At 34.9% G+C, this 12,221-nt stretch overlaps 1 protein-coding gene across 1 annotated transcript in view; it reads right to left on the reverse strand.

The window, feature by feature from the left end:
- Positions 1–3,282: 3,282 nt before the first annotated feature.
- Ptar1 (protein prenyltransferase alpha subunit repeat containing 1) overlaps positions 3,283–12,221 on the reverse strand; it is a 47,603-nt gene continuing 38,664 nt past the window's right edge. Inside the window, exon 7 of the mRNA XM_070035710.1 lies at positions 3,283–11,956. Within this exon, the coding sequence (XP_069891811.1) occupies positions 11,614–11,956 (343 nt within the window). The 3' untranslated portion in view covers positions 3,283–11,613. The remainder of the gene's footprint in view (positions 11,957–12,221) is intronic.

A 12,221-nucleotide genomic window follows, 5' to 3' on the forward strand; every position in this document is an offset into this window, starting at 1 on the left:
TGGACATTGATCATACTATTTATTAGTTGGTAACCCCACTGAAATGTTTCACTTTGGTCAAGAATCAATTAATGGTATGGGTATAGGTCTACTGCTGAGCTGTATTGTTCTATTATCTGTCCATTCTGATGCCAAAGCCTCTTGTATTATGTCTTTATAGTGAGCCATCTTTTCCAAGATAGTTTCAGTTATATTGAGTCCTTTTCATCTGCACTTAATTTTAAGCAGCTCATCAGTCTTTTCTAAAACCCTATTGGAATTCTTGATGCAGTGTTGAATTTATAGATCAAACTTTGGAAGAACGATGTATGTGTTGTCCGCTACCATGTTGTTTTCATTCTTCTATTGGGGTGACAATTATATAAAATGCTTTATGTAGTTATTGCAAAAACACGCACACATGGCAGTCTAGAAAGAGAACTCCACCAATAACCCCCAATACTTGTTCCCACCCTTTTTCAGGGCTCCACTACCCTGCGTGTTGTTTGCTTTCCTTGTAAGATGTTCTCACCCACTTTCCCAAGTTTTATAGGAATGTAACCATCTAGTATTTCTTTTACCTTCCTCAAAGTTTTTCTGTATTTGTAATTGTACATTGGCAGTTACATTATTGCAGTATGCTAAATTCATCAAGATACTGGAATTACAATACTGTGGTCAAAAACTGAGTAATCGGTTCAATCTTTTATCTTAAGACTTGGGATTTCATAGTTTGGGTATGGTGTGGATTTTGTTTATTCTCCTTTGGGGAGAAATTTTTTTTTCTAGTATTATTAGTCATGTTCAATAAAAAGGCTAGGTTTGTCATGGGTGGATATGAAATTTTAAACATTTGTTTTAATAAAATCAGGATCCAATTTTACATAGTATCTTACGATCCATTTTTATGAACCATTCTAAAAATTAATTGGATGTTTTCCATGAAATGACACCTTCTTCTGTTATTTTCTACCTCCCTAAACACTACACAAGATTCCTTTTCCTCAAAGGGCATAGTTGACATTGACTTGTATTAAATAAATGTTCAAGTTAGATGTGTCCCAACTTATAGAGGGAACTGGCTACTATGTCTTTCCCAGTGGACCTCAGTAGACAATAAGACTACACAATCAACTTGAAATAAAACAAATGGGTGTGGTGCTATACAATTCCCCTTGTCCACCATCCTATAGTACTCTTGAGCTGGGATGAGCAGCAACTTAAGCCAACAGGAGGAACAACAGTAAAATGGTGGAGGCCATTTCGGGACAGATAGCACCCGTCTGTAGAGAGCAGCCCTTTCTCTTGATTATGCTCCAGTGACTGAAAGGTATGAAAATGGTCCAATATGAGAGCAATGCTAATATTCCAAACGAATAGTCCATTATCGCTACAAGTTATCAGGATTTGAATTCTGATAGCCAAGATTTTGCTCATCATCCTTCTGTGAAGCCTAGACAAAGTATTGCTTTATCTAAAGGATAGAAGAGGCAAGCAGCCCTTCAACTTCCACAGCTATTAACACAGGCACACACAGTACTATATATACTTCTCATAGGAGAACACTGTAACTTAAGAGCTGATGCACAACCTGGTCATTTTGGAATGAGTTATTAGTAGTTTTGAACTCAGGGCCTACTACTTGATGACCTTTTTTTTTTTTTTTTTGCATTTGTTATTTTTCACAATGCCTTGTTTTATGACTAGGCCAGCCTGGACCACGATCCTCCCATTTATGCTTGCGTACAAAGCTCGGACAACAGGTATGGGCCAATACACTCAGCCATTGGTTGAATATTGTGGAGTTTTGCCCAAGCTGGCCTCAAACCATGACCCTACAGGCAGATCTCTGCTGCTCAAATAGCTAGGATTACAGGTTTGAGCCATTAGCTCTGGCTATATTTCTTTTTAACCACAGCATTTAATTCTCCTTTTGAAAATACAGCACAAGTAGAACTCTGAGTTTCCTAACATGAAGAAAATGGTGACCGCTTGCTATATGTAGACCAACTACTTTATAATTACATTAATAACTTTAAGGGCCAGAGTATCAACCTGCCTGCTATCATTAATCTTTCAATAAGTACGCTATTAAGCAAGGCAATTTCCCAGGGACGCACTTTGCTAACATCAATTTTTGTCAAATTTATATAAATTGTTAATCAAATTAAGACTTTTTGTAAACTACTTTTTTATTTCCCTAACATTAGTGCAAAAAATGACTGCAGTGTTCAGTGTTTGTGTATGTATATATATATATATATATATATACGCATACATATATAGATACTATATATAATTACTATATATAATACATAGTAATTGAACGTCTCCCCCGCCCCCCCCCCCCAGTACTTGGGATAAAGCCAGGGCTTCCATAATGTTTGTTAGGTAAGCACTCTACAGCTTGCTCTATATTTGAAGCCTTTTTTGAGAAGGGGTCTTGCTACTTTGCCTAGGCTGGTCTCAAATATATAATGCTCCCCCCTCTGCATGCTAAGAGTTGGGGTTATGGGTATTACTGTTTTAAAATACTTGGTTGGGGGGGGATACTGGTATTGAACACAAGGCCTCATGCTTGCCACGCAAGCACTCTACCATCTGTGTGATGTCTCCTGTCCTTTTGATTGTTTCTTTTGAAATATATAAAATAGAAGTTAAAGCAAATCTAGTCATACTTTTATAAGTCAACTAGTCATTGTTAATGCAATTTAAGGACAATTATGTCATTTTCCTTCTGTTGTTTGATATTTCTTTTGTGCCCTACACAGAGCGATATTTTTTTTAATTTAAAAACACAATTTAAATTTTACAATTGATATTCTTCAGAACATATTAATCTTTGTTTAATCACAGAAAATGCAAGAGAACAGATTGAAATCTTATTATAAGACAGGAGCCAGTGGCACATACCTATAACCTTAAACACTTAGAAACTAGGTTTGGGAGGAGAATTTTAATCTGAGTCTAGCCCTGGCAGAAAAGATCTTCAGATCCCTGCTCAACACAGGATGGGCATAGTGGTATGTAGATTTGGGATAAAGGCATGTGCATTCATTATCCTAGCTTTTACAGGATACCTAAAATAGGTGGATCACAGCCCAGACATAATAACTAACACCAAAGAGTGCTTGACATAGCGATATTTTTAACTTTTTCTACAAATATAAGTATAAAATTATTGGTTTCATTTAGACAGTATTTCACACCATCACCCTCAGTAATTCAACTGAACAGTTGAGTAGACCAGAGCTAAGTTGAAAGCACTACCGCAGATGAAAATAAAATCACACTCAGCACTCATTTTAGGAGATGAAAAGTTTACTTAGAAATTGGAGACATTTAGCAAAGACAAATACTATTTCCTGTTTTCTGTATTCTTCAGAAATACAGTAATTTATAGCTGGCTTGGAACATAGTCACAAGTTGAAAACTAATCTAATGAGAAAAGGAATGTTTCATTCTACTTCTCTGTCATTCTTTATAACTTAGTAAGTGTACCAGTAGGTATTGAAATATGGCTGCATAGAAAGATCAGAATCCTAGGGCTGTTAATATACATTATTAATTAATAAGAATAATACATAACAAAATGAGTACAGATCTACAATTAACATGCATTTAGGCCATTATTTTGAAGGAGCAGGTCACAATAGTGAAAACACCTGAAAAAGGAACTGTTGATGTGTTATGATCAAATATCATGGTATTTTACGTGGCACATAATTTCTTTAAAAAATAGTTGGCAAGTCAAATTGGAACAGGTTGACTTCTAGAGCAAATATAACATGAAGATGAAGGAAAGTGGCTAATTCTACTAGACATTTTTCTAAATATCTCAAATAACTTAAAGTACCACAATTTCACATTTATCACCTCCATATTTAAAATAAGTACCCCATGAATCTGCACTGTCCAATATAGCAGCCCTTAGTCCTATGTGGCTCGAGTACTTGTAATGTGGCCAGTCAGAATTGAGACATGTTGGAAATGTAAACTACACAGTAAATTTTTAAGACTTTGTTTATGGAAAGAAGGTAGTTATTACATCTCAATAACTTTTATATTTATTACTTATACAAATGTTATTTTCAACATACTGGATTCAATGAAACATTATTAAAGTTAATTTCACCTCTTTTTAAACATGGCTACAAGAAAATGAGAAAGTACTTTGTGGCTCATATTATATTTCTATTGAATAGTGCAGCTATAGATCATACAAAATCATTGTAATACTAGCCTAAGAATTTAGCTAATAATTTAAGCACTCTAGAGTACTAATTCCCAGAACACCAAAAGTGCACTCTGCACATACCTTATTGAACATTTTATTCTTATCCCTTTCCAAGGTATACCTTCTAAATGTAAAAAAATTCACAAATATTTAATCCTTAATAATTAACCCTTAAATAATTAATCCTTTTATAAAAGGGATAATTACTTTAGGAAAGAGCTAAAGGAGAAAGGTTCAATGCAGCCTGTTATGTTGGAGAAGGCAGATTAGGAAACACAGGACTGCTATTAGTGAAGACATTATCCACAGTGAGACAAGGTAGCCAGACTAACCTTTTAATGCCTAGGATCTGACCCTTCACCAAAAGACTTATATGTAACTTGTCCATTTGAATACAAAGTACAAGAAAATCTTAAAATACCCACTGCAATTTACTGAAATGTTCTTTACCTGGCTGATTAGGGCAAATGGACACATGTGTTAGATTTCCAACTTTGCTGGAGGTGGCCAGTTAAAATCTACAAACAATGTAAAATTGAAATGCATAGTGGATGCTAATGGTATCAAGACCTTTCCCTTAAAGTCTTCAGTGTTAAACTAAGCAACTGAATAATATCTAAAGATTAGACATTAAAATGTGTTAAAAACTCATTACTTAAAAAAAAATCTTTTTCTCCCTCACATTTATTTGTAGGTTTTGTAAATGCACGGCATACTTATAGTACCCAATCTTTCCTTTTTTTTTCAAATAAAAGACAGTAAGTTAGTTTAGCACACATTCCATTATTCTCAGCACAGATACAACAAACACAATACCGAGAGTGCTCACTTTAGTCAGAAGCCAGCATCATAATCATGCATCAAAACTTCACCAAAAGGCAATGCCTAATTACACCTGTACTACACACTTGGTTCCTTACACTCAAGTAGGAATGTTTGTTTCAGACTGTTTAACTTTTGTATTGAGTAAACTGACAAAAAATACTCTGACAGCTGAAAGTGAACAGATACCAAAACTACTGTATCACTTATGAAAACTTTCTAAAGGTATTTTAAAAAACAAGCAGAAGTTACTTCATGTAATATAACATTACCACTCTTAAGACACTAGAAAATTAACTAAAATTTAGGGAGAAATACAGCCTAAAGTAGATAGTACTAGACACAGTGGTAAGAGAATGGATTGCAGAACACTACAGTAGTTTTCCTCGAGAGTTCAATCACCATTTTTAACAACATTTCATCACATTTATTATTGTGCCCTGCACAGGAAAATACTAAACTTTTCACATCTCCTATATTCAGACAATGTTCTGTATAAACAATATTTTTACTACATGTTACTAACTCCAGCCTACATATGCTTAATAATTCATGTCAAATGATAAAAATGTTCACTTTCACACATATATTACTCTATGAATATATTCCTCAGTGAAATAGTAACAAGTCTCCTTGTGGAAAACTCATTGTCTAGTGTTACAACAACAACTGACTGTTTGCTAACACCTCATGTGACTGCACTCAGGCTACCTGCTCCAAATGTGTGACACTTGATTAGGGGAGGAAAGAAGCAACTATTTCTGACAGAATACGGTTGGAGTCAGTATTTGCGTATATGAAATTATACATCCCTATGGCATAAAACTTCGTCCCCTTGTAAACGAATAATTTAATCATGTATGCTGCATAGTACTCTGAGGAAAGTGATTGCCAGACAAAGAATTAAGGCTGATGCCCTAGAGGCCTGGAAGAAAGGTGAGGAGGTTATGGTTTATTAAACCCCAACAACCCAAAACGAACAGTTTACTCAAATAATTTGGTGATGTAGAACAAACTGGTCGTTGTTCTAGATTTCTAATTTCACTGGAGAAAACTGCCTTAAACTGGAGTGTTTTAGGCAAATATGAAAAAAACTTATCTCATATATATTTATCTGTGTATATACACATTGTTTAGGATCTGCCCATAAATATTCTGAAGGAAACACAAGTCTTAGAAAGCAAAATAGTTGTCAATTTGAAAAATAATAGGAATCATTTTCCTCAATGGGATTTCTAAAGTTGAGAATGATATTCACTAAAATAAAATATAACTTTTCCCACCTTCCCCAAACATGGAAAAATAAACTCAGCGGTTATTTCCACAGAAGACATGTGTAAGATTAATGTTCATAACACAACCATGAGGGCTCAGCCACAAGAAGAATGAGGCAGGCAGGGTATCTCTACTAGCTACTGCACTGGTAGTGGTTTATAAAAAATACTATATATACTAAAATTTTAAGAGCTAGTAATATATTTAGCATATTTTTGCCTTTTCTTTTTACCACTGAATATAAAATTTTGTCCTAAATTGACTAAATCTATACCCTGAGGAATAACAATGAATAAAGAAATGTCAGGGTTTGCTTTATGGATCACATTACTGTCCAGAAAGCATGAACTATATATAGCTAATATTCTTGGAAGCACAATGTTTCACCAACAGACCAACTACTGCCCTATGTATTTTTTAAGCAAAGAATTTGGTTTTACAGTGCTGACTGGCTGGCCTGGGGAGAGAAGAGAAGTCTAAAGCTGGGAGCCTGAGGTTTCCCCTCTAGTCCCGATCCACTATGAACACAGCAGAATGCTGTCTGTTAGGGACATATTACTCAAGAATTCTCTATAAAGCACTTTGGAATCTTAACTATATATGCTTTTATGAAATTACAATGGACAGTTATTTGCTATTCTGAAATATGAAATTCCTATCCCTTTCCATACACAAATACATAAAATGATATACTTTGCATCTCAAATAGTTAATATTGTCATTATTAAAAAAGAAGTCCTATTTTTCTGCCTTTTAACTATTTTACATCAAGCCTTTAAGTGGGAGGAAAGGAAGGTCTTTAAAAGTAAGGCAAAGGATTCATTTAGAACAACCATTCAAGAAGCTGGTTCTAGTGGTTATAGCTCAGGGCTAAGAGTGCTTTTCTAGCATGGGTAAGGTCCTGGGTGTGATCCCCAGCACCACAAAACCAAACCAAACAACAACAAAAAAGGTTAACCATCTCTTTTTTATCTTAGGGTAGGGTGCCTGTTTCCCTTTGAACACAGTTTGTCTTTTGTTCTAGTTTGTCTTTAACTGTAGAGCCACTAAATGTGATGCCTACAATTCAAAATGAAACTTGTCAGAGAGAAAGAATTCTTGTAGGTGCCTAACAGGGTAACTGATGACACAATCAGCTATTTCCTTCTGACAACAGTATCTCACTAAAGGACAAACAGCCCAGGGACCATGCCTAGCAGTGAGAATGAGTCATCATAAGCTGTTTAATAAAACTTCTGTCCCTCAGTTTGACTTAAAACACTAGACTTCAATATAATATAAGCTTGTTCCCCTCAAAAATAAGAAAGGCACTCAAATGAACACAAGATACATAGCTATTTTGCTTTTTAAAGGGTCAGTGTGTAGCAGTAAAAAAGAGTTCTTCGAGTATATGTTTTTTTGCTACTGCTTTGTGACACTGTTTGCCTCTACATACTTCTTTAATAAAAAGGTGCTTACAATGTGTATATTTGTGTGTGTGTGTGTGTGTGTGTGTGTGTGTGTTGTGTATATAAGCACAGTCAATTGTATTTGAGATAGTCAAGACAAGATTCAGTTTCTATAATGTTGAAATTATTAGTATACTTTAAACATAACCTAGTAACAGAATAAAGCTTAACTGAAAATAGCTTTAAAAAATTGTGTTACTTCTTTTTACAGCTAAATCTTTAGCATCTTCTATAATTCAAGGAGCTAAGGTAGAGATTGTTGTACAGCGAGTGGTAGTTCCACTCCCAAATTGCATTCAGCCCGTTTCAGATACCATCTTGTGCTATAAAAAAGAAAACTTCAAGATTGACAATTTGTTTGCAGCAATTTTACAAGTCCTCTCTTTTCTCTCTACACACACATACATGCACACAGTCACTCACCAAGCATAAACTGAGATGACCCGAAACATATTTAAATGACACAATATCCATCATATGTTTTCTACAGACTACTGCATAAAAGTTGCAAAGCGTTTTATTTCCGCATCTTATGTCACAGAAGCCCTTATTTGATGATTTAGCTGGCTTTTAGTGACAATCTATATACTACACTGAATTCTATGAATAGTTAATGAAGTGGAGTTTGATCTCTAGCACTGCCACAGAAAGAAGAAAGAAAGAAAGAAAGAAAGAAAGAAAGAAAGAAAGAAAGAAAGAAAGAAAGAAAGAAAGAAAGAAAGAAAGAAAGAAAGAAAGAAAGACATTAACAAAGTCTTTAAATTAGAACCATACTAAAAGATTAAGAAATAGGACTGAAAGTCTGGGCACAGAGGTCATAGGGGATATTAACAGGTTATAAAATCCTAAAGCTTAAAAAATGACTTACAAGTTTAGGAAATTCCAGGACCACAGCTCAAGTTTGGGAAAAAAGAGAAGCATAAAATGTCTATGCAAGTACAGAGATATCAACAGGTCACTAAAGTCAAAGAACTGCTTTAGCTGTCCAATAGTGGCTCTGTTGGCAAGATCTGTTCTTAAACATCATAAAAGAACAGAGAACAGTATTCTTAATGCAAGTGGGTTTCATTAATTGGGAATTCTGAATGTCAAGTACAGCTAACTGGAGAGCTGCATTTCTTGTCTGGGACTTAGTAAGTTTAAACAAGGTAATGAAATTAAGAGAACACATCTAATTAAGTTGTTTTAAATGGAATAACTCTCCCTAAGAATTATGAAGCTAGTCTATAGTGTTTACTTACAATCTATTAATTTTTCAACTATCACCATCATTCATGACCAAGCATTCTCTTTTTCAGTTGGTCATTAACAGTGAATCCCCAGAATGTGCAAGGCACACAGAATCAGGAAACAGTGTATTACCCAAACAGGTTAAAGTTAAAAAAAAAAAAAAAAGGCTAGGTTTATGGCAAGTCCCTTTCAGATTTTATAGCTGTTTGCTTGTCAGTAGTTTTTTTGATCCACAGGATGGTATTATTTTAACTGATAGTCTTCCAGTGAGAGCTGGGTAAAATATGTCAATTTAACTTATCGTTTTGTTTGAACAACTACATATTTGTAGAAAAGTAAGACTAACAAGTCCCTGAATTAGACATTTTCTTTCTACTTCATGAGTGCATTTCATCAGACATTATTATGCTAGTGAGTTTAAATGTAAACCACTTAAAAAATCATAACCATATATGACAATTCTTAAGTTTTCATATAAATGAACACTTGAAAAATATCAGTATTAAAAATAAAGTAGCCCACAAAAGTCACATACTAACAATATCTTTTGGATATTTGTATTTTTACTACTTAGTTATAACTTCATTAGGAAGACAAGAGACTAAGAGATATTAAAAGGCTGCAGGGCTTCAGAAAGGTTGAGCCTTAGGATGCATGAAGGCAGTTAACACCAATGATGGGTAAGATATTGAGTGGAAGGTATAAAAGGCATGGGGCACTATAAAAATGTAGCTAATCTTCATAGAGTAAGGTCTATACCCATTTCCTGACACATGCCCAAATCAAAGAGTAATATAAGCCCTATTGATTGAGATACTAAAACTGATGCTTGATAAAAGTTAATACCAAGTGTGGCCAGAACTTGGCAAAATGTATCAATGGAATGGATGAAAATTCTAGTATCTTCTTGCTGTTTCTACCTAATCTCCACATGAGTGGAAACCTCATAAGTCTAATGGTTTTAATCCATGGTAGTCTATTAAAACTTGAGGTATTTGATTCAAAAGATGCTTTGTATACAAGGGGCTAAGGGGTTACTTATAATGGCAATTATTTTCTCACCTAAACTGTATAAAAACTACAAAAAGGTTAAGTTTTGCCCCCAAAGAGAGGAGCAATGTCTATCGACTGGGGCCAAGCTGGGTAGTTTTTACCGGTGTTCTTCAAAGTCTCAGTTCAGCAGCCCATAACTCAACAAAACCATGATGCCCAAGAAAAAGATCTATTTTGTTTCCCTTAAGACAAGTCCAGGCTTTCTAGAATCATAAGACAAAAGAAGCCTGTTTTATCCTATAACCTGCTCCCTACCTTACACATCACTAATCATGAAAAAAGAGAATAGGTCAAGTAATCATACTTTGTATTTTAGAGATATGGTATAAAATTCAGAGAAATAGGACAATTAATTTCAGTAGGCATCTGTAAAGAAAGACAGATGAGAGAAAACACACAAAAGTGAAGGTGATAAAAGATGGAACAGACTGGTAAAAAGGAGAAAGGTGTGTGCAAAGAAGAAACAGACTATTTACAAAGGGGGAAATAAGATAATGAACTGGACATTATGTGACCCATTCCCATACCTTCCCTTCATCAACCTAAAAAACGCAGCCCTTGTTATTAAAAAGATAAGATACAGCTATAATGTGGATACTTTGGTACCTCATCCCTGATAAGTTCAGTATCAAAGTGTTTTTGTTTCATTTTTAGAATACAAATTGAAGAACTAATCTGCAAAACTACTCTTTCTCCTTGGCTTCCACAAAATTTTTGTTGATTATCTAGTATAACCTCAATAAGTTAAATGTTTAAAAAGGAAGTTTATATGAATACATTTCTATGTATGTTTCCCATTTTTCATAAGTGATTTTAGGAGGAAAAAAAGTAGTTAACTAAAAATGGCATTCTGAAGTCTTTTTCAAAAAGAAAAACATTTATTTTATAAGGGCTGACTTGATTGTTTTGGCATATACCAAATATAAGATAAAAACAATCTACCAAAACTAGTAATAAAAATGCTTCTCAGCACTATAATTACACAAACCCTTAGTTTTTTTTTTAAAAAATAACCATTTAGAATGGATTACACTGGAAGCACATTTTCATGTAAATTCTAATACTTCTGACTTTGGTTATCTTTGTCTAGGACTTGAGAATATGCTAGAGAAAGAGGTGTAGTTTATATCTTCAGATATCCATCTATTTAGTCATTTGATTCTCAGAACAATAGTTAGAACAAGTCATATTGCATTTGTATTAATGTTCTTAAGCTGAACTACAATGTAAAATTTTAATTAAAAAAATTTGGCTATGCACCAACTGAACTGAAGTAGGTAAAGGTATACATATAAACTCATTAGAAGGTCCAAATGAGAAGCCCAACATAGAAATAGAGTGTAAGAAATTGAAAAAAAAATAAGACTCACTGTTTAGCAGGATGGAACTAGACAATTATTACTTTATCCCCAAAGGAATGTATTTTTAAAATAAATAGTTACTATGGACTTTTAACTTACAGATGAGGAGCACACAGTTACCTAGTAAGAGCAAAAAGTTGGTGCAACTATGTCAGTAAGAAAGCAGTATTGCACTAAAAGGGGAACTCTATGGATCACCCCAACTCTTTCATTGACTCAATGTGACCAGCCATTTCCTGTATGCATTGGCATACCTGGCTTGCTCGACGTTCCGACAGGTGGATAACACTTGATCAATGAACCTGTGCTCCATTTCTAGGCCTAGGGAGTCTGGAGCTGGGGTTCGCTTCAGGCGCTTGGTTTCCTGGGAATAGCCTTGCTTGCTAGAGTCATTCAGTCCATCTACTTCCATTGCCTGAGATGGCTGGGGACCTGCTGGGATCAGGTGCAAATCATACAAAGCTCTTCCGGGGCTATCTGCAGGAGACAGCTGGGTCATGCTGCCAGGAAGCCTACCATTTAAATGATGTTGAAGGTAGAAAGCATGCCGCCTGTGGTGGGGATGGGTAGAGAAAAAACAACATCACGTCACAACATCGCGCTTTTGAGGGAGAGAACTGCTATAATTTGAAAGCACACAGCGTTCAGTCCACTGCCCATTTCAAAGCCTGGAGCTAAACAGGGAAAGGAGGGAAAACAGTTGTAATGGAATCTCTATGCTTTGGATAAAGGTGTCAACACTAGCTTACTGGTTTGCGAGAAACAACACTACTTCTAAGAGTTTTTCAGTTAGTATTTGCTGAGATAACAATGGCT

Source organism: Dipodomys merriami, unplaced genomic scaffold (genome assembly GCF_024711535.1).
Source record: "Dipodomys merriami isolate MVZ:Mamm:240054 unplaced genomic scaffold, mDipMer1.0.p SCAF_26, whole genome shotgun sequence".
Classification (NCBI taxonomy): Eukaryota; Metazoa; Chordata; class Mammalia; order Rodentia; family Heteromyidae; genus Dipodomys; species Dipodomys merriami.